The sequence below is a fragment of the Nesoenas mayeri genome (genome assembly GCF_963082525.1).
Source record: "Nesoenas mayeri genome assembly, chromosome: 2".
In the NCBI taxonomy this organism is placed as follows: Eukaryota; Metazoa; Chordata; class Aves; order Columbiformes; family Columbidae; genus Nesoenas; species Nesoenas mayeri.
Genome location: NC_137543.1, coordinates 127,343,827 through 127,366,774, shown reverse-complemented (window position 1 = coordinate 127,366,774; position 22,948 = coordinate 127,343,827). Strand labels below are relative to the sequence as shown.

The window sequence follows — 22,948 nt, the reverse complement described above, 5'->3', positions numbered from 1 at the left end:
TCGATGAAATGGGAATAATACCAGCCTTTTGATGGAAATTGTTGTGCAGCATCCAGACTGCACAGCTTCCCGATTCCCCCGTGAGCTGGGAGTGAGGGATGGACATTAACATTCAGGATTGAGAAGAGAGTTTAAGAGGAATGTGCATGATGTGAACTGGCTTGGAGAAAACTAGTCTGTGCTCATGTAAACAGCATCACAAGACTTCAATGGTCAGAGCTTCACTTGAATTAAGACAGATCTCTCTTCTTTAATATTCAAAGTTGGGAGGATGAAAGAAGTATTGCCCTAGAAAAATCGGGTTTAAAATTCTGCTGGATGCTGGGAATTCATTTTAGAAGTAAATAGGGATGTTCTTTTCTTTTCTTTGCACTTCAAAGATTTACACGTGTGACAGTGAGTAATCAGCTGTTTGCTGAGTGCAAGTCAGCCTGATGGAAAAATAGCCACTGGTTTGTTCCATAAAGTCATGGGAAGAAACAAATAAAACAAATGGCACAGGGACTGTTTTATTTATATATATATATATATATATATATGTATATTTATTTTTTTTTAAAGAGCATAATATGGCTGAATAGAGCATTTCTTACCACTAAGGATAAGGCAGTGGTCTGCCAGCATTGCGGCTGTTACAAGCAAAATTTTTAGTCACAATGTTGTAATAAAAAGAAAGGAAAATGAATCAGACAGCTTTTTTAGAAAACACATCAGAGGCTTTCTCCCTAGACCACACTCACTCCCTCAAGTTGTCACTTGCTTTCTGTCACCCAGAAGCAAGTATCTGCTCATCACACAGATACCCTGAGGATTACTATTAATATTTTCTCTTCTTTTTACCATCTATTTTCTACAAAAGCACCAATGTGTAGTGGGCACTTTACAGACAAATAAGGAAGCGAGTTACTTTTCCTAGAAACTTGCAATCAATAGGGCGATTGCCTGAAGCAGCGTAAAATGAATCTCTCCGGGCTGTACTTATTTATCTATTACTTGTGATGATTTATCTTACATGCCTAGCTGTGACAGCTCTTGTTTTACAAAAGCTAGAAATGTGGTAGGTGATCCACAGCAGAATCAATCAATGATATTTTAAGGGGGAAAAAAAAAGGGTTCACAGTTCAGTCTTGCCTGGTTCTTTTTCTTCCCATTCACCTTCCAAAATCTAGTCACCTCAGAAACTCAGCCAAGTAGATGATTTTGTAGCCTGCCAAGTTCATATGTTGGAAGGAAATGGGAGAAGCGAAGTTCCCAGTGCCGATGGAGAACCACTAGGGAGAAGGGAATGGCAGGGAGCTCAGCACAGGTGCTGGGTGCTCGGACCATCCCATCCCTGCCAGGGAGGCTCGTGGCTACCACCTGTATCATGCAGAACCTCTGGTGGGTGCTCCAGGTTTGATCCTAAACAAATGGCCTGGAAGTACCTTCGCCCTGAAGGTGGTGAAGCAAGGAATTCTCTTGCAAAGTCTACATGAGAGAAAAAAAAACATTCACATCATCATTGGTATTTTAAAAGATGTAAGGCACTGCTCTTCCCTGATGACTGAGAAGGGATGCTAACTCTAATAAATTCTGTTAATTACTGCTATCATTTTAGGGAAAGATGATTTATCTTCCTTCAGTAGACAGCTCAGGTTCTTATTTACCAAACAGATAGTAAATGTACACAGCTGCTCCAGACAGAAAGCTATTTTAAGGTATACTTCTTAGCACAGTATTTTCTTCAACAATAACATTTGAAAGGTATGCAGGAAGAAGGACAGGTGACACGTTTTGCCTAGAATAAAAGCTTTCTTACTTTGGTTTGTATGTGAACTTATATCCATATGAAAAAATTTGTTCAATATTTGTAACTGATTTAATTTTTCCCTATCTCTCCACTACTACAAAATACAGTTATATGGAACTGTAATATCCAAAATCATTATTCCAAAAGTCTAAATATTTCCCTATTTCTGACTAAACATTCTGATAATTAATCTGTACACAATCTAGCACAGTAATGCCTGGTTTAGAGACAGACTTGAGGTATGTGAGGGTGGTGTCTACTGTGCACGGCTCCAGTTGACATGCAGAGTCTTTCTTTTGTCTATAATCCATTTTTCAAATATGGCCAACTAATTAAATTTAGATATAGAGATGCTTCTATATTGATATGCATTTTATATACATTTTAACTGCATAGCATATAAAAAGATATATACATATGCAGATGTACTAAAGACAGTGTAATGTTATATTACGTGAGTATAATAGATTCATAAATATAAAATACTCCTACTGTTCTTTGGTTTCCATGCAGATTTATGGTCTATCAAATGGATTAAAGCCTGTGGCTGCTGCATAGCAAAGTAGGCAGCTGCTCGGTATTTATTTTTATCTTCATTGCTGAAAAAGTAGAACCACTGCTCATTAAATTAGTTCTGGTTCTTCCAGTAAACACAGTCTATCTCCTTTGGCAGGAGTCCAGGTTAGAGATGCTTGGAACTTTTCCAGCAACACCTAGTTTTTTTATTTTTTTATTTTTCAGATAATATGTTTGAGCCTAAAATGTTTCATTCAAAAGAAAAAAATATATTTTACTGAATCCAAGTCACCATATGTATTCACACACCACACCTCCATCCTCCACTCACACCTCGCCATTTCCTTGGATTTCTTTGGCTGTTGTCAGCCTTGGTGTAATCTGCTTGATAGATTGGCTAATTATGTTGGAAGTTAATGATCCCCAGCCCTTAGGCAGCCTGCCTTTAAGCTAAGAACCTGCAACACAGTCCCCTGGCTGGCTGGCAGGTCTTCCCCGGACACAGCACACCTGAAACAGGGTCATTTTTGCCAGGAAACTCCTTTCACCAGATGCCCACCATTTCCTCTGGGCTTTAAATTTTCGGAACAAAGACAATGATTTTTACACAGAACAAACCCCTTGCTTTGCAGCCAAGTCCACTCCACTCACACTCTTTGATAAATCATCACATTAATCCACAACAAATTTATCTCAATATTTGCCTCCTTCCTATTATGTCCATGGAATGACAGACTCTATGAATACTTATCTATGTGTGTATATCTATATCTATATATATATATATACACAAAATTAGACAAAATATGTTGTCTGTAAGTAGGTAGATTCATGCTGTGTCCAAAAGGGCAGTGCTGGAATTCTTCAAATAGTTCCTAACTTTGGTATTTCTTGGCCCCTAAATGTTTTACTTTGCCGTCTATTTATAAACTTAGGAAGTTTTTTTTTGAAAGATGTATTTTAATGGAAAGTCTAAGAGAGGCTCGTGTTGAACTAAAATACTTCTAATTTTTCAGGAAATGTTCTAAAAATATTTTAGTGGTGTATGTGTTGTGGACTGCAGACTTTCAAGGGTTGGTTCTCAGGCAGATTGGGGGCTGTTAGGAATTAGAAAATGGAATATTTGTTTGTAAAATAATCTGCATCCCATTATAATATTCAAGGAGAGCTCTAGATTATTATGAGCCTTGAATTAATTGTCTGCCCTTCATTCTACACATTTCTCTCTTGACCATGTGCTGATTTATTCTTGGAAGATGTAAGGGATCTGGTTATTCTGGGCAAAACAGTGACAGCAAGGAGAAAAACTTGTGAATTGGAAGGAGGTTTCTACTTTGCTCTTCATTTGCATGTTAATCACCGATTCAGCATTTAACTAAAAGAGAGACAGGAGCTTTACTACCTGGGGTATAACATATAGCACATCTTTAATAAACTCTAGTAATCTGCTGTTGGGTACTTGCTCCAATATTTGCAAATTTTTCATCACAAGCTTAAAAATGAATGTCTGTCTTTGTCTGCTGTGGTTATGTTCCATTTCATATTTTTTCATATAAGAAAAAAAGTCCTTGTTATGAAGGTGGGACAGCTTTCTAGATTGTAAGCTCTTCAGGGCAGGGAATGGTCTCTTACTCCATGTTTGTGCAGCATCACTGTTGGCTTGACCTGGTTGAAGGCTCAAGCTCCTGTGCACTATTGCAATGCAAATAATAAACACTGCTGAAAAATAAGGAGTCTGTTCGGTCAATTGGAGTCTTACTCAAGTATGAACAGAGGGAAACTAGATGTCAAAGTCAGTGCTCTCCATTATGGGTTATTTAGCACGTAGTAACAACTTGAAATAGTAATGAGTTTTATAAATTAGCCATGCAGCTAGTTGATACTTTCCACACTTCAGAAGATTTGCTGATGATAAATATGATGACACTTCTTGTTAACAATAAATAGTGAGACTGTACAGATTTACCAAACAAAGGAAAATTCTTCTTACTCTGTGACCCTGCCATTTAAAAAACCCTTGCAACCTGAAGGGCTTCTATAAATATAAATCACTGTAAACTGCAGAATTGCGAAAGCATACAGCGAAGTACTGTAAATCTAGAGTGTCTCATCATTCAGTTCACTACATGAATCACCATACAGTTAACCATAGAGGATCTTACATTTTTTTCTAAAAATAAAATAAAATAAAATTCTCTAAGCAATAAGTTAATGTGTATTAAGTGATTACAGACAACTTTACCAATAGAATTAGCTCAGTAAGTATTTTTCTTATTTGATGCTTCATGCGTTTATGGGAGCAGAGATATCTCAGCTGAGTATGTGCAGGAAATGATGGGAATATTGATAGTATGGATAGCATATGTAAAACGGCATTGAAAATAGCGGCCCATGTGCTCAGTAGGATGGATGGCCCACTTCTGATCTGAGACAGGCAATTACACAAGGGCAGGAAGCAGAAGGTGAAAAACATACAGGGTAAAAGTCTGTTGTTATGAGGTGGCAGAGATCCCTCTTTAGTGCTTGTGCTGTACTATGGAAGAGTTGTGGCTGAAAATTCACTGAATTCTTCCTTTCAAGTGGAAATTTAATCATTAAAAAATAAGACGTAAGAGTAGTGCAATTGTAAGTTGTCTTTGACGTTCTACTTTAGGAGCAGGAGTGCTTTAGGCAGGTTGCTTGGGCTGCTCAGGACAACTTCCTGATTGCCCAGCTGATGTTTTTCTGGTAGGGAAAAGTCTGCCACAATTTCCACTGTTTTTTTTCACCTTTAAGATAACGTTCCCGTGACATTGGTCTGTGTGAAACCATGGAGCTAATCTCCTTATCCCTGATTGATCTTCAAGGCCTTTCTGATCCCATTTGGTGCTAAGCACTTGCTACGGATTTTAAGAAGTGATGCCTCCCCCACCTGTCCCAAAATGTAACACCATGTGCCAAAACCTGGTGCCTGGCCCTTGCTGGATGGGTGTAGAGAGCTGGTACCTGGATGATTCCTAACTCTTCCCCTTATCACCAAATACGTATGTTTTTCACGCCACTGAGACCATTATTGATCAGACTGTTCCAGTTCATCAGTGTGAACAGCTGAGGGAAACAGCTGTAATTGCTTTTTAGTGGCTTTGTCGTTAGCTGAGAGCCACCACACGTTCATTTCCAGGTGTTGGTTCTTTGTCCCAGGGGCTCCCTGGGACAGATGTTCCCCTTCTCCCCTTCCTGGCAGAGCCTGTGCAGCTGTGGCGGTACAGAGGTGTAGGGCTTCATCTCGCCAACACTGGGCTGATTTGCATCACGTGGATAGAGGCGTCGAGTTGGAAATCAGCAGCACACTCAAGCTTGAGGTAACTTCGACCTGAATCTGGGTAATGCAATGAAGGATCCTGGAAGCCTTTTGGGGTTTACAGCTGCTCCTTCAAGTCCAGGAGTTTGCAGCTGTAGATATTGCTGTACCCTCCACTGTTCTTTGGCATTTAAATGAAATAATATCTAGTAATGGCTTTTATTTTTTTTTAACCTGCATCTGCCTGGGGTTTGCAATGGTTTCCTGAAGAAGCATTAATTACCACCACAATCTGTCCCATTGCTGCTACTGGATACTTGTTCCTAAAAACCAGGCTAGAAGCCAGTGTTAGAGCAGCAGCCTCTTCAGTGGCTCCTGCACTGTGAAGCAAGTGATAGAGGTGTTGTAAGGCACGTTTATGCCTGTTTGCAAGCAAATTTAGGGTGTTGAGGTTTCGATTATAAAGCTTGAGGTAATTTGTGAACTGTTGCCTTTCTTTTCGTAACATTTTGCCTCTGCTGAAGTTAATGAAGAAAATCAGTAAGAAAGCAAAAAGCCCCCCAGCTGGGAAGACCTCATCCTACATATCAGGAAAGTCTCCAGGTCTGGTGCCCTGCAAGTACCATGGAGGCTGTGAAACTGGGGTGTGAATGAAAGGTGAAGCACAGGGGAAATGGAAGCGACTGGCTTGCTTTCCATGCCAGTCCTGTACTTTTGTTAAATTACTGAGAACCCATGTGGGCAAGTTGCAAAAAATTGCTATAAATTAAAATAAAACAAGGGCAGCATGTAATCATGATGATGCTGATAGAAGATGGCAGGTCATTTAGTGAAATCTCCTTGTATTACAGCAATAGTAAACCAACTTGTTAAACTTCTGAAAGCAAATTAGATGGGTTTAAAATGAAGTTAAAATTCATTTAAGTGATAAATTAACTTACTTTATCTGAATGGGCAATACAAGTTGCAGCCTATTTTTAAGAATGTAGAGCCGATGAGCTGTTATTTTTAATGTTGCAATTAGAAAAAAAGTTTTGTCTAATTTGGAAATTAACTTAAGAGAAATTGAAGCAATTAGTGTGGTGTGAAAATGTACCACCCAAAAGGACATGGTTTTCTTTCAAGGCAGTGAAGTCTGATTTTAGCTTTTGTCTTGCGCATCAGCAAGTCTTTGACTAGTTTGTCTAAACACGAGGTTTAAAATGCTGCAATGTCTGCTCCTGGCTGAGTAAATCCTTCATTAATGCCTTCTATATTAAGTATGTCTGTCTGAGGCTGAAGTGTGATACTTTACAAACAGCTGAGAGTTTTTCTAAGGCATTCATTCCTCCGGGGGTGCTTCTCTTCGATCGGCCTCTGCAAAGGCATGACTGTGGTGTGGATTCTGCTTCACGCGCTAGCTAGATGGAGTGTGTCTTTCACTTCAAGTCCCAGGAGAGGAAAAATGAAAGCAGAAGATGGCTGTGATTCACATCAGCCTGCTAAGACATGAGGCTTTTGTCATTGCTCTCTACAACTGGGAGAATAAGATTCCTTTCTGCTTGAAATTATGAAGTACGTAGAGATGCGCCTTTTGTTTTAGTCGCAGAAAAGGCATTCTCGGTGGGACTGAGGCTGTCACTGCAGATTAAAGGAGCCCTGGGGAACAACTGATTAGCAGAAATAAAATGAATGCAAAGCCGGAGGGTCTCTGTATTAAGCTCGCACAGGGTAGTACAACTTCACTTGTCAGTTGTCAGTAGAGGATCGCCTTTGAAACCTAACATTTTATCAAAGAACATAGTGGAGAGTTAAAGTAGTAATGACAAATTTCTGCACTTTTGTTTTTATTTTGTACTGAATTGTGATACAAGTAAAACACCCAGCTTTTCATGACCAAGCACTGAGGAAGCAGGATAAAAGGCAGAAAAAGATTTGAGTTAGGTTGACTGAAACTGTTCCAACTATTTTTAATGTTTTATTAACGGTTTTTAACAAAGTATTTCAAACTGGAAAGAAAAAATTACTTTTTTAAATATTTCAAGCTTAAATGCTTCCACAGTTTAAAAAAAAAAGGAATTTGGGTCTTGGTCAGAACTTCCCTATGCAAAGTTTCCGATCTGATGAGTCATGTATTCTGCAACAAAAGATGCTTCCCTGAAAAATCCCCCCCACCAAGTTCAACCATATTGACTGATATGCTGTTCTACTCTTCAGATTAGCGAAGTGAAGAATGATGGTACTCTATGAAGCAAATGAATCCTCCCTCTTTTTTGTCATAACCTCTGGTCTAACGCCATGGTGTGCTGAATGCCTTCAGGTCTGAGTTAGTGGCAGTGGAAGACGTGCAGCACTTTATCAGTTTGAGCCCTTCTAGTATGTGCTGGTGCTGCCATCAGCATTGCTGAGACAGTAAAACTCAAAGAGTGCATTTGATGGGAGCTGTTATGTCTCTTGTCTCATCAGCAACATGGTTTTCTGCGTTCCCGTCCGCTGGCCGCAGCTGTGCAAAGGCACTGAAAGCCGCGGGTTTGCTCTAGAAGTCTCCCAAATAGAGCTGGTTTGTACAGCTGTGCCCAAGGAGATAATTTGAACCTTACTCGTTGTGGTTAGATACAAGAAGAAAAAGGCTCAGCTTAGTTCTTTGGGCAAACCCACAAACAGACACTGATGTCTCCCATGGACACTGATCTCTGTTCAGGCGTAAAACCATCCTCAGGTCTGAGCCTGGTTCAGCTGGTGGGGCTGGGGCTGGAGCTGCACTGGGACACCTTTGGGTGGTGGGTCCCAAATCCAGCCCAGGTCATGTGGAAGAGAGGGTCTCTGCTGTTCCCAGTCACCCAAGGAAAGAAGAAATTACTTCATTTTTTTTCTCATTCAGGGGGAAAAAAAAGGAAAGAAAAAAAAAGAAAAAAAACCCCAAACAACAACAACAACTTGAAGGAGCTTTTTATTCCTTGTGGAATGGTGTCATCTTCATATGGCAGCATTCCTGCGTGTCTAGTGCCTGTCAGTTGTTTCACAGGGAGGATGAAATAAAACAGTTTAGGAAAATAATTTCTGGTCCTTTTGGCAATGTGTAGTAATGGTAACATACAGAGGGTGGTAGCAGCTACATGACCACTTTGACAGGTGTCTTCAATGAGACATTCCTACAAGCAGTAACATCACTTAAATGTAACAGTACACTTAACACTGTAGATGAAAATGAATATCAGCATGTTTGAGTTTTAGTTTTTTAAAAAATGTTTGCTGAATTTTACAAATTTTACCAAAATATTATTCTTTCTTATAAAATTGTACTTCTGTTGTATTATTCCCCCTACACCATAGCAGAGGGTTCGCAAGTACTAGTTACTTCTTATAGAAGCCCCAGCATCACAGGCAGGCTTGTATTATGTCAATTCTACAGCTGGAAAATGAAGTCACAGAAAGGTTAATTATTTTATCCTAGTCTGTGTGGTCAACAGTGTTAAAAACAGCAGAAGTCATTCATCCTGTTCTGATTGCTGATGACATAAGATATATCCATGACACTTCTTGTCTATACCATGCCTTACGTATACTGCTAACTTTCTTCTTGGAGGTTAACAGTTTGGAAAGATCTCACTATTATTTCAACTTTGGAACTTCCATTGCATGGGTTTTGAGTGGTTTTGCTAGGTTGCAAAGCAATATCATGGTGCAAAGCAAAAATCTCTGCTCTGCAGAAAAATGATGGTGAAGATGGCATCAAGTACCACACATATACAGAGGCCAAATTCCCCTGTCCCAAGCAGTAATTGCATAGTGTATGTAAGATAATATATAAATTCAGTTAAACACTAGATAAGTAAACTGCAGAAAATACTTTAGCTGGACAAGATCACTGCTTACACAGTCCATTGAAGGTATTCATATTTCTCCAGAGAGTCTGTCCTGGAGTACCGCAACAGCTGCCACCCTTCAGTGTCTGGTGATAGAAAGGGAAGAATTCAGAGTGGTTTCATAGATCTGGAGCTGAATTCAAGGCAGAAAAGTGACTACAAAGCTAACTACTTCCAGAACTGAAGTTTTGTGTGGTTTAGTTCTGTTGACTTAAGTGGGGCTATAAGATACAGATTAAATCCTTTACCTTCAAAGTGTCTTAGCAGGATTAGTCCTAATGGTGAAGCTCATTTATTCTGTTTTGTGTTTTCCCCAGCCATTCCTTATGAACTCCTTGTCACAAGGAAAACAAAATAAATCAGCTGTAAACCAACTTACTGCAGCTGAACTATAGGCATGGTTAGATGTAGGGTACAGTGTCAATCTTGCTTTTTGAGTACTTTAAAAGTGCTGCTGCTGATGGGATGCTGTCTATTGAGATTAGCTAAACAGTTGTAAACAAATATAAATATTGGAGTGATGGCAACTATATATTTCAAAAGAAACATCTTCCATTCTGCAAAATACAAACTTTTTCCTTTCCATGAACAGAGTCAATTGCAGGTTGGGTTCATGCCGGTGGTAGCCCCATGGGTCCCATGAATTAAATCCTTGGCTGGGTAGTGATGTCATTCCCTCAGTTCTTTTTAAATCTCTTTTTTGTGCTGAGAGCAGCCATCTGTCCCCATCCAAACAATGGCGGGAGCAGCTGTGCGTGGTGTGCCAGCAGGAACAAAAGCCGCTGCGTCGTACCAAAGGGCAGTGGCCTGCAGGTCACAAGGAGTTATAAGGATATCAGGGTCAAATGACACCTGATGCCATGCTGTATGCAAAAATAAAACTAGGATTATACAGCCTTTATATGTTCATTCACTAGCAGAGAAGTGGGGTCAGTCTTTGTCCAAGTTTTCCTCTAAAGGCCATGGGAATGCTCGGGTGTTTTCAAGGGGAGCCACGCTGCTACTTACCCACGGAGTAATGGAGTAACAAAACCAGCTTCGAGCAGCGGGCAAAGCAAACAAGACACAAGATAATTATTTTGAAGGGAAAGTAAAACAGCTTGGATACATTCTGGTACTTCATACAAGTTCCAAGTGTGTGATCTCAAGTGGTTTGCGTATCCTATAACACACCCTTATAAGAGCTCAGTGAACCGTGCTTTTCACGTGCAGTCTGCAGCACACGGTAGTTCCCTTGCTTCTCTGTGGGAAAAAGGAAGCTGAGCAAGGGCTGAGTGCTGCTCAGAAGTCGCATTCAGGAGAAAAATTTAGTTCTGCATGGAGCTCCTTTTTCTGAGAGGTGAGCTGGAGGGAGGTACATACTCCACAGGATGGCATTGCCCATTCCTGCAGGCAGCTTTCTACTTTTCAACAAGTGCTGCTAGTCCTATCCCAACTATTCTCTTTCTGCACTGTGTCCACAAGGAGAGCAGAAGCCAATACTTTAAGCTATAGGAACCTTTATTATATACCAAAGGTGAATGTAATACACAGGGTAGAATTCATGCATATAATGAGATAGGTAAGTGATCACAGATGAGCACAGAGTCTCCTGTCTTTTCTTTAACCCCAATCACTTTTGTCTTCATGAATTCCTGTTTCTAAGCAGACACACATTTTGGAGCCATTAGTCAGAGATATACCAGGGTTCACAGCCTTACCACTTTTTGGATGACAGTCCAGGATTTGACCCTGCCTCTCATGAACAAGGTGACATTCCTAAAGCTTGATGGGACAGGAGCGCATATTTCACAAATGGGTAAGATGTAAACACCGAATACTCCAGCCTCAGGGGAACACATCCTGGGACATGGAGGCATTCATGGATGCACAGCTGAGCTCAGATAAGCCATAAACAGCCATGTTTGGCCCAACACCAAAACCAGTGGTCCCCTCCATGCCATAGTCCCACTTACACATGTGGAAAATGGTTCTCTATTGCCCTCTTTTCTTTTTGTCATGCATTTCATAAAGGATACTGAAATAGAACTTCACAGTCCTAAACGACAGCATTTTTATAGGAGCTTGTTAAAATGTTTTCTTTCAACCCGAAAACATGTTGTGTTCTTATTTGCTAATTGCCTACTCTGTGTCCTAAACAGCATGAATAATTCCTTTCACTTTAGATTGTCTCCCTAGTTGATGGGGTTTTACAGGAAGAAGTCACAAGATGCTGCAATAAAAGGGGACAGAAATACTACTAATGATGGAAAACACATGACTACATTTCTAGGTCCTTGTACTGTGCAGTTTACTGAAGGTATCATGACTGCTGAGCAGCAGTGAAACTGGTCGTGCTGTTCATAATTTTAAGACTGAAGCTTTAGAGTTCCTTCACACCACCCAGAAACTGCCAAAACTAGAGAAAAATCCTGTTTGCTGCTTAATGCTGATATTGGCACTGTCCTCTGTGCAAATTGATTATCATGCCCATCTCCCCGTGAGTGTTAAAGGAACAGAGCATCACACCATCGAGAATCCACTCCTGAGCTGTTACTGTTCAGGAACAACTTTATAGAATGCAAGTTTTTTAGACAAGATGATCACCAGTTCACGAATCACCAGTTCACAAATTATTTGTTTTCTTTCACTTACATAAATTTTTCCTTTAACCCACATTAAAGTCTCTTGTTTTAAGCTGTCTTGAGCTCAGGCAAAACTTAGAGCGCTGCTGTTGGTTCCCGAGACTGCCACAGCATACTTTACATTCTGGTAGCTCTCTCGGCGTCACTTTACAGCCTCTCTGGAGATCAGCTGGCTCTGCTGAGCGGTTAGTGGCTCCAAACATAAATGCCATTGCTGTCTGACTCTGTCGTTTCTGGGAAACTTTCCTAAACCCTGTTTTCTTCCACATTTTGTCATAACCCTAGAGGGACTGGATTTTTGCATTTCTGTATGAACATAAGCTCTGACTATGGTCTGTAGGATTCAGCATACGAAGCATATGCTGCAAGGCTGAGTTGGTCTTGCTCTGAGAAAAGTTTTTACTCCACCACCATATAGTATCAGAACACGAAGTGAGAAACAGAAGAACTTTATGTATTTCTAAAATTTTATTTATTTTTATATGTTAATGTCCTGGATTTAACGGGGATAGAGTTAATTTTCTTCCTAGTAGCTGGCATAATATTGTGTTTTGGATTTAGAATGACACTAATGTTGCTAATACACTAATGTTTTAGTTGTTGAGAAGTAGTCAAGGACTTCTCAGCTTCTCACACTGTGCCAGGTGCATAAGAAGCTGGGAGGGGGCACAGCCAGGACAGCTGACCACAACTGACCAATGGGATATTCTGTACCATATGATGTCATGCTCAGTATATATTTTGAGGGAAGCTGGCTGAGGGACTGGAACTGTTCCTCCTGCTGCTCGGGAACTGGCAGGGTATCGGTTGATGGGTGGTACACAATTGTATTGTGTGTCACTTGGTTTATATATTCTACTAGTAGTGGTGGTGATGGTAGTAGTCGCAGTGGTAGTAGTCTTTTTCTTTTCTGTCCCATTAAACTGTCTTTAATACATAAGGTTTACCTTTTTTCCCTGATTCTCTCCGCCATCCCACTGGATGGGAGAGGACTGAGCAAACAGCTGCGTGTGATGTTTAGCTGCCTGCCAGGTTAAACCACAAGTTCAGTTTTACTGTGTTGGTTGGAGATAATACCTGTCTGTAGAGCATGGTAGTGTTTCAGACAGAGAAATGAGAATTATCCCAAAAGTGAGGATGTAGGTGTTTGCGTACTGTGCTATGTATGTGTCTGGGTGTGTAATGAGGCATATGGTCAAACATCCAGGCCTTACACCCACCAGCTATACAACACAGTAGCTGTATAGCACTGGGATTTATTATCAAGCTCATTCATTTGATGTATTGGAATTAAACAGACTTAATGTAGTCTCACAAAACCTGGTCCTCAATTTAACCCTGTGACTGAGTATGGCAACCAGCTCTTTCAGTGCACCAGCAGCTATGGTTAATGACAGCCCCACACAAGCAAAGCAAAAGGGCCCTGAGGACAGGACTTATGTGCACCATAAGCAAGTGCTTATGGTGCCTCCCGCCCGGTTCCCATCCCTCCAAAGGCACTGCACCGTGCTCACAGACATCACCTTTCTCACAAGGGACATTCTTGCCTTTGTCTGTCACCCTAGACCGGGAAGTAAGCGTGTTAACTTCTCCACTTCATTGTGGTAGCTCAGCAGGTTTGGCTCTAGTTCAAGATCTGCAGTCTCCTTGCAGGGCAATGACGGCTTTAATCAATGGCAGGCTGGTCTTTCCTAAACAAAGTAATGTTTCTTCAGAAAACAAGAATTTCATAGCAAAAATGTAAAAAGGTGAATGGGTCATATACATGTAGAGCTTACATGGTGCTGAGCCAGCGTCCACCGAGAGTCTGGATAAAAAAGTTTAGGATGTTTTTTTCAGTCTCTGTCTCTTGACTAATAGTCCCGTATCTTGCAGAGAGCATGAGTCACTTCCCTCTTAATTCAGAGAGGCCATTGTATATCATATTAAGTTCATTATGTTGCTAGGCTATTTCCTCTGTGAGTGAAATGTCAAAATACTGCCTACGTATATAGTCAGCATTAGAAATTTGTATTAATTACAGACTGACTCCTCTATAGTTGTACTTCTTGTAAAAGTTCATCCAATGAGCCAAGATAAGCCTATAAAGGTACATGCAGCTGTGTAACAAAAGATACAGTAAACTGGGAATTCCATGTTTCCAGAGCACGAGTCTTAGCCAGCTTGAAAGTATGGAAAGTATCGATAACCAAAACAAAGTACAGTTATTATTCTAGAATTACTTGTAGATATGGTTGCGGCTGATAAAACAAATGGTTCCGTATTCAATTTATTCTAAAATTGAATAGATAATAGAAAAAATAGAAAAATGGAAATATAAAAGAGTTCAGAGAGAGATTAATCTTATCTAAATTTGAGTATCTTAAAATAAGCTATCTGTTTCTACCTGAGTCATCTAATTTCCTTATATGATCCATAAATGAGCTGCAAGAAGGCAAATCAAGCTCACCCATTTTAAACTTGGTCCGTCTTAGAAGAGGATAAATCCCTGTTTGGAGGCTTCTGGTTTTCTCTTTTGGCTATAAAGAGAGACCAGATTACTCATTTAGATTAGACACCTGTCATCCATCCATCCATTTTATCCTTAAATGTTCATTTGTTAGAAAAATATTCTGTTAGTTTTGTTGTCAACAAAAACATAATTGACAGAATAATAGGATCACTGCAGATTTTCTACAAAGATAAAGATAAATATTATGTTTGAATTTTGATTTGACTACAGACCAGGTGTTATCACAGATTATTTATAGGTGCGATAACAACACTCATTCACTTACATTGCAGTCAATCAAATTCAGTCACGTGTGTTGTATCAACACAGAGAACGAGAAGTAATTCAGAAATTAATTTAGTGCAGTTTCCCTGAGGAAGCCCTATTTGCAAGTGAAGGGGTTCATGCCAGCCCCAACATAGGGGACCTGGTGCTCCTCGTCCTATGTGGTGACAGCAAGGGCAGCAGTGTCCGGCTCTGCTCTCATCTGTCCTGCTTTGCCCTCACACCCCCGCTCTTCCATCCTTCTGCTACTGTTTTGGTCATGAATATTAAGCACAGAGGAGAGGATCATGAACTTGGCCAGGAAAACGTCATTAATAATCTTGACAAGTATGGAGATGGATTGGGAAGGATAAAGGAGAGAGTGGGAGAAAAGGAAGTCGAGGCAATAAATAGGCTGGACCTGCTGTTACCATGTTAATCTCTACAGGGTATGCGGGAGAACTGCTGAATTAGTTTATCCTCTACCTAGATCCTTTCCTTATTTCTGGACTTATTCTATTTTAATGATAGTTTTGCTAGGGCCTTCCTTAATCTACAGCATTTCACCTTTGGCTATTGTATTGTTTATTTCACTGCATTGTTTGGGGAAAAATAATCTTGATGTGTATGGAAAAATGTGTTTGAGAAGGATTTAGAAAGGGCATCTGGAGTTTAAGGGAGATTATATTTCTATTTGCTGTAGGTGAATTATGTCTTTTATCTGCAGGACGAGGGACCAAATACCCTGTTAGAAAGAATTGCATATAAATGACAACTGGTTACTCTGATGCTAATGAACTATCAATCACATTAATTTAGGAGAGATGTAAATATTGAAATTTTCATAATTTTAATGTCAAAGCATTTACTGCAGGAGTCCTCCTAAATGAGCAGTTCCTTTTGCTCTGCAGTGGGTTATCCTCAAAAGATAGGTGGGTTTGATGGTGATGGAAGTGCACCCAGGCTCTCCAGAACAGGAGCCCAGTGTCAGTAATCTGCTGCTGTAAACACTTATGTGTATTGTTGACAGCACTTCAGGCTCATGATTTGCAGGGGGACTGGTGGCTATTAAAAAAAAGAAAGTTGAAACCCCGAGGAGTAAAAAGCAGAACTATCATTATATCTTAATCCTTTAAAAAAAAACCTATGGTGCTTTGTTTTTTAACTGGCAATGTTCAGTTTATTGAGCTTCAGTTCACCTGAAAGGAAGTTTTGTGCTGGAAAGGAGAGACTATTGGGTTTTCCGTGGACACCACTTGTGAACTCCCTTGAGGAGCTCAGCCAGACCTGCCTTCGGGTGAGGCTGTTGGTGATGGCAGTTGGAGCTCTGTTGAACAGAGGAGGTTGACAGCCAATTAGTGCTAATTATTTTTGTCTATGTTTGATTCCTTGGAAGCAAGCAGATTGTGTTTCCCTCAAAAGCGAACCAGAGAGCAGCAGCAGATGGGTTTCTGTGCAGCCAGACTCTTTCCCTAACCCCAAGCTTTGTGTCATGGAGCCTCCTGGCCCTGCTCAGCTCTGCAGTCTCTGTTCACCTAACTGAGGTTGAGAGCCTCCTGCCAGAGGGAGGGTTTCTTAGGAAAGCGGGGTTTGCAAGATGGGCTTGGCAAACATCAGTCTGCAGGCATTGTGCTCTGCTTTGTATTCAGGACGTTTTCTGCTTGGAGCCTGTGTCTTCCCAGTGTTCAAGCAGCACAGGAGCCTTTTAGTGGCAGCTCCCAGTCCCATGGCTGGTGGCACTGTGGGATGGCCAAGGCCTGTGGCTGACTGGCCTCCGCCTCCACTTCCCTGCAGTGACCTGCGTTTTGCTAAGAGCCGGCTTCTTTAGTGTTGTCTCCTAAGCACATCGTGGGAAGGGCTTCGTGGGAGAAAAACCAGGAAAAACCCAATAGCTGTGAGATTCCTGCACCGTGTGTCATCTCCACAGTGTGTTTGCAATTGAGCAAACGTAATCTGTCTGGCAGATTCCCGGCTATGCCGTGACTGCGAGGAAACAGGCCTCTCTTTGACCTGTGACTGTATCCATGTGCGGTGTTAAGTGTATTTAGTTAGAGATCAGTCATGGATTTGTCACAATTCCTCATCATGGAGCAATCTCCCTTTCGCTTGTGCCGTTGTCCAAGGAGATGTGCCTGTGTCACTCCTCTGCCTGCTGTGGTGCAGCAAGCCAATGACCTGCCACTCCATGCCACATCCCTGCCAGCCACGGGCGGGCACGGCGGTGGCTGGGGGACAGGAGCCATCACTCCCACAGTGTCTCCTCCAGCCACGCTGGGGCTGGCATGAAGGAGCCAGTCGGCATGTGAAGTGCCCCCGCCGCCTGCTTGCAGTGAGTCCTCAGCGCTGCCCACACTGTTACAACAGGAGTCGTGCAACATGTACAAAACCGAAAGCTTTTCATACTGAAATTGGTTTTTTCCTCCCCCTGAGGCCTTTGTGAGCAAACAAGACGCCAGTGTTTGAGGGGAGAGACAATGGTGTGGTTCAGCGCACGCTGCGAAGGCATCCTGGAAATGGTGCAACAGCTGAGTCTGCCCTCTCCCCCCCCGCTTTAAGTTTATTATTCTGGTTCAGTGACATTTATTTTGCTGTAAATGCCTAATTCGCTATACAGTCCATGTGTTTTGCAGAGACACTAGTAAACTAAAATCATAGTTATGCAGAAATCCTTTGGTCTGAAAATGCAGACAACCTGTATTTGCCTTTCAGCCTTCTCTACCTTAGACGTTCAGTGACAACCAGCAATAATATTTTTAGCTGTTGGCATTCTTAGCTGCAGGCTAACTTGCTAACTTGATCAGGAGATGCTCTTTAAATGAGCTGACACCATATCGAGTAAATTTTGTATTAACAAAAAAGGAAGTGGATAAAAGAGAACACTGGGGTTGGCCTACAGTATCTTCACGTTGGAACTGGTTGATGCTGAGAATTTGTGATTGCTGCCATTTGCTTTATTTTTAGAGAGGGAAGGGGTTGCATATGTGGTCCAGCTCATCTCAGTTTTACAGCACCATTTTAGTCACCAAACCTGGTAGGACTTTGTATGATTAAGCTTCTTAAGAGGATGCACTCACTGTTGGCCTTCTGTACACATCCTGTGTTTGCAAAGGATCCCATTAAACAACTGTCTAAGCAGGGCCCAAGCAAGGCAGAAAAAGAAACCTAGGGAATAAATACCATTTCATATACGATAAACAGTAAATACTGATCTGCCTTAGTCATATGAACTGGTTTGCCTTAGTTGTCCTCCAAGTCTATTAACTTTAATGCTTCTGTGGGAACACTCAGAGTTTCCATCAAATATAGTACTGTGTGTCTGATCCCCGGATGACACTCTGATAATTCCAAAAATAGTTTAATAAATAGACATTCCAAGATGTATCATCATAAGCCCGTAGCTTGAATATCAAATCTGCCATGTTATGTAAAAAATATTGGTTATATAATGGGATTTTTATCAGTCTAGTGACATAAATACAAATATTAGAGCATTACTAGGAAACTGACCTCTCTTTGACTTTGGATCTGTTATGCTGGAAGTCAGAGAGAAAGTAGCTTATGTATATATGGGGATTTAGATGCTCTAGCTTCAGAGGTGTATGACAACTCAGAGCTAGTTTGGGGGGTTTGTTCCAGATAAATGTAAACACATTTAAAATGGTACTGAGGAGAGAAACCAGAGTGTAATAAAAACTTCAAGCTGCTCCTGTTTCCTTCATGATGGCCCAAACTGAAGCCATTATGGCTGATGGGGTCAGAGATGTCCCTAAAAACAGTGCGCCTCACCTCTTGAATATATTGAGAGAGACCTGTGGAGGTGTAGTTTCTCTTTATCTGTTGGAAAGCAGATAAAGTCCTGAGCTGGCAGAAATCAGGACTTAGCAGCGGGAGGACATATGGAAGAGCAGCAGGGATTTCCTCCAGGCAGAGCAGCATTCATACATGAATCACAGCCAGTTGTCACCGCTGGTCAGGTAACGGTGCCGAGCCCTGGGGAAAGGCAGGGCAGGCAGCAACTGCTCGGGGAGATATGGGGTTGTGTGGAAATCCTCCCTGCCAAGGAGCAGAAACTTTGGAGAATGGGAACATGTAAAAAGAGGTGCTGTGAGTTAGCAGGAAAAGAAAGGAATCAAGTGTGTTATACATAGAAACAGGTGCATCATTTTATAACTCAGAAGCTGGTTTTGCAGGTTGCATGACTTCTTGAAAACGTGAAATAGGGCACTATTTGAAATTGCACAGCCTGATGTGACTGACGGCTGACCATCTGTCCCCACGGGCTTTCCAATCAGGAGAGCATTGCTTTTACTGAGAGCAGGCGGTGTACATGGTGGAGGTTTTAGTAAGTGAATTAGATGAACTTTCTGACTTTTCAGCCTGAGATAAAAGCAGACTGAATAAAAAAATGAGGCAAGTTAATGTGAGTGGATTAAATCCTTTAATTTCACATGTTTTCTGTGTAAGCTGAAGTGAGGCCAACTGTAAAAGGCTGGTGTGGTCTTTAGTGTCCCTAGTTGAGAGACGCGGTGTTCCTCGTAGCGCTGGTAACCTCCCTGTTTGCTCTGTCACGGCATCTCAAGTGTTAGACACACCGCAGAGAATAAAATCTCACAGCTAACTCCTGTCATCCTCTTACGGGTGGAGAGTGGGCACTAAGGGAGGAGGAGAGGGGAGCCAGAGGCAGGGAAGTTGGTGGGGAGCAGGCGCTGAACATGCTTCCCAGGGGATGCTCGGTGTCACACATCTCCATCGTGGGACAGGGGAACTACCTGCCTTTAAAGAAATTAATCAAGTGGCCAAAATGATGCTGCAAGCTGTCAGTGACGCACAAACTGGTCAGGCTCCAGATCCCTCCTGTCCCTCGGCTTTAGCTAGAAATCACTTCCCCCTCCCCCCAAATCTATAGATGCATGCTCTCAAATCTATAGATGCATATAACCAGAGCAAAGGGCAACTGCTCTTGAAACCTTGCAGACCCTGTTCTGCAAACAAGGCTGTGCACATGGGCTTCCTACATCTGTGTGAAGCTCCCCTGCCTTCACTCGAGCCCTGCACAGGGCTCGGGGGCATCCTGGCCTCCCTTCTCCCAGCTGGGCTTTCAGCTTTCCCTGACAGTGAGCTAGCTCTGTGCTGCCAAGTGCACATGGACAAAATGCTCTGGTTCGAAACATAGCATAAAAGTGCTAGTGATGCTTGGACTGCTGCTGGATTTTTTTCCTTTGTATAGGATATGGGGAAAAAAAAAAAGGGGGGGGAGAGATTTTTAGCCCTGTAAGATTAAACAGTCATCATGGTTTTAAGGTCTTAATCTGCCGGCATGCAGACTGCTAGCTGATAAGTCTCCGAGTCTGAGTGTAATTGGATGCAGCATCGGATTCAGTTGTGTGGGCTTTCCTGGGGCTTTTTGTTTGTTTGTTTGTTTTTAACCTGCTGCGGAATTGAAGCGATCTGGCCCTGGAGATGCATTTGGGTGTGAAGCTGTAACGCTGCTTGTTTCCCCCAGCCAGTATTTTGGCAGCACCTAGCTGGAGACCACCACTCAGGGAGGGAGGGGGGAAGGTTGGTGAGTGTATGAATTCGGGCTATTGTTAGAGGCACACATCTGCCTTAAGAAATCGCACGGCACAGGCTGTTACTTATTCAGATGCAGAAGCTCCTTCCGTCCCACAAGCCGGCCCATTCAAGTCACATGCCAGAGGTCTCGGCAGAATGGGCTGCAGCTGCTTCAAATCTGCTGTCTAACATCAGAAGCAGTTGGACAAACTGTGCCGTGCTGACGACAGTCAGGCTCCCAGGCGCCGAGGAAGACAGGGAAAAGATTTGGGATCCCAGCGCTATGTTCTCGGAGGATCTGTGGCTGGAAAATGAGAAAACCTGTGCCGTTGTTCACAAGTCGAAGCGAGGAAGGAAGCGCCAAGAGCTCCTGGCTGTGGCCCTGGGGGTGAAGGTGGGAGTCAAGGGGGCACTTTTGTGGCAACCTCTGAAACTCTTTGCCTATTCACAGATCACCTCCTTGGTCAGAAGAGCAGCCTTAACTCAAAACGACAACCATTTCAACTATGAAAAAGCACACAATTTTAAGGTAAGCACAACTTCCTATTATTTTCAGCTAAAAAATTCTTGGTTTGATGCCTTGCATTTTATTTTTTGCCGTGATCGAGTTTTCATGCGCCCACCTATACCAGCTCTGAGAAAAGAGTTGGAAAAAACCTTTTTCTTTCTACTTTAAGTTCCCCTGACTGCATTCTTAATACGCTTTTACATAGGCTAGTAATCCAAATAACAGTTTTGTTACTAACTACACTACCTGATTGGCATTTTACCTTTTTTTTTCTCAGATTCAGTTTCTTTTTTGTTCAGAAAAAAAAGTACTTCATATTGATTATCTTTATCTTAAAGTGCATCTGGTTTTAAATGAGAAAAAGGGCCCTTTTCAGAATCTAGCTACTGTCAGAAGTCAGTAGCATTTTACCAGCAAACATTTTGGACCATTTCTGTTTGCAGAAGATGTTGAGGGAGCCGGGGTGCTCCCTAACAATAAAGCGGAGCACAGCAGTGGTATTGTCTCCCAGCTTTTGTTCCACCACCATATGCTAAGGAAATGCCCTCAGAGTCCCACTGAGCTGTGGGGTCTGAGCTTGTGTTTGCTGGTCATACTAAACCAAATAGCTGGACAAACACAGGGATGTTTAAATGGATGATCTTTTTCCTGTCTTATACACTAAAAATCAGATTCTTAGGTGCTTTTTTTCCACAAGTGCTGTGTCTGGCATGCTGCAGCAGGGAAGTGACTCAGCTTTGGAAATGGACCTTCCAGGCAGCTTGTACTAAGATGTTTTGCCAGAAGAACTGTGCTGGTTTCAGACTATGCCAGCCAGTTACCGTATCTAATGCTGTCAAATTGCGGTTTGATGGTTATCAGGATGGATACAGAGAGAATAAGAGGCAGTAACAAGACAAGAAAGGAATGCATCTCAGCTTTGAAACCTCAGTTTACTTAATTCTCCTTGAGGATGCTGATCTGGGTCACTGTCAGAATAGTTCAACTCATTAGCAGAAAGAGAATTTCCTGATATTCATCTGAGGCCTATCAAAAAAGGAGAAGTGCTGATTAAAATGATTTCACTGATTTCCAGGTTTAGCAAAAGAAGCTTCACTTCTTATTTTTCTACATATTCTGTCATGCAGACATTGCTCTTCTCTGTACTGCTTCTGCTGTACTTGGTAAATCAATAATTAAATATTAGTGAGCAAAGCAAATAATAGCATCACTTTTATCATTCTCCTTCCTTGACCCAGACTACAGAAAAGTCAGTATTTATCTCGCTGATCAGCACTGAAGGAAATAGGGGAAATACTTCGCGTTTTCTTGCTTGATTAAACCCGCTTTCATTCTTTCTGGGTTTTGCCCTCATCATCATTTTAATATCAAAACTATTTTAGTTTAAATAGAAAATATTTTCTCATGACTGAGACTTTTTTCCACTTTGACCCATGCATTCTTTCCTCTTCAAAATTCCCCTTGTTTTGGCTTTGATTTATAATTGGACATGTGCCCAGTTAACTTTGTGTTTGCACAATCTAGCTGTTGTACAGTCTCTGTTCCTTTCTGTTTCAAAAGAGTCATAGTTTAACTGGAAAATCACATGATTGAAATATATACGTATTCAAAAGCTTGACAGGAGAAAATTATTGTTTTATCCTAGTCAAGGCAATAAAAAAACTCAAGGAAGAAACATTTAAAAAAAAAATACTGTCCAGAAAGGCCACTCAAAAGTGTTACATTTACTTAATGAACAAATATGCTCACTATGCAAATACAGTTACTTTTCCGAAGGAATATATTAGAACATGTCTAGCTGTTGAACAAAAAGTGTGGATAGAACGCTTAGAGTAAAATATTTAGATTTAAAAGACAGCTAAATTCAGATCTAGTATCTTTAATATATTCCATATTCATTACATAAAAGGATTAAGAAATTATTTAAAAGAGAGAGAATGGCTTTATGGGTCTTGGGGCAAAATTCTTAATGGCTTTTGACAGCACTCAGGCTATGATGATATGGGATTAATCTGAAAGAGAACGCTATTTTGCAGACGTTCAAAGAGTTGTCTTCCCCTTTTCTAGATGAATACTGA

At 41.4% G+C, this 22,948-nt stretch overlaps 1 protein-coding gene across 7 annotated transcripts in view; it reads left to right on the top strand.

Moving 5' to 3' along the window:
* CHN2 (chimerin 2) overlaps positions 1 to 22,948 on the top strand; it is a gene marked incomplete at its 5' end in the record, with an annotated part of 164,462 nt that overhangs the window by 120,620 nt on the left and 20,894 nt on the right. For 4 of the 7 annotated variants that reach the window (XM_080338971.1, XM_080338968.1, XM_080338969.1 and 1 more), the window contains one exon: positions 20,646 to 20,891. In XM_080338971.1, the coding sequence (XP_080195097.1) occupies positions 20,646 to 20,891 (246 nt within the window). Of the gene's footprint in view, positions 1 to 20,645; positions 20,892 to 22,948 lie in introns of those variants that run through there. The other 3 variants (XM_080338970.1, XM_080338966.1, XM_080338965.1) reach the window with 2 other exon arrangements.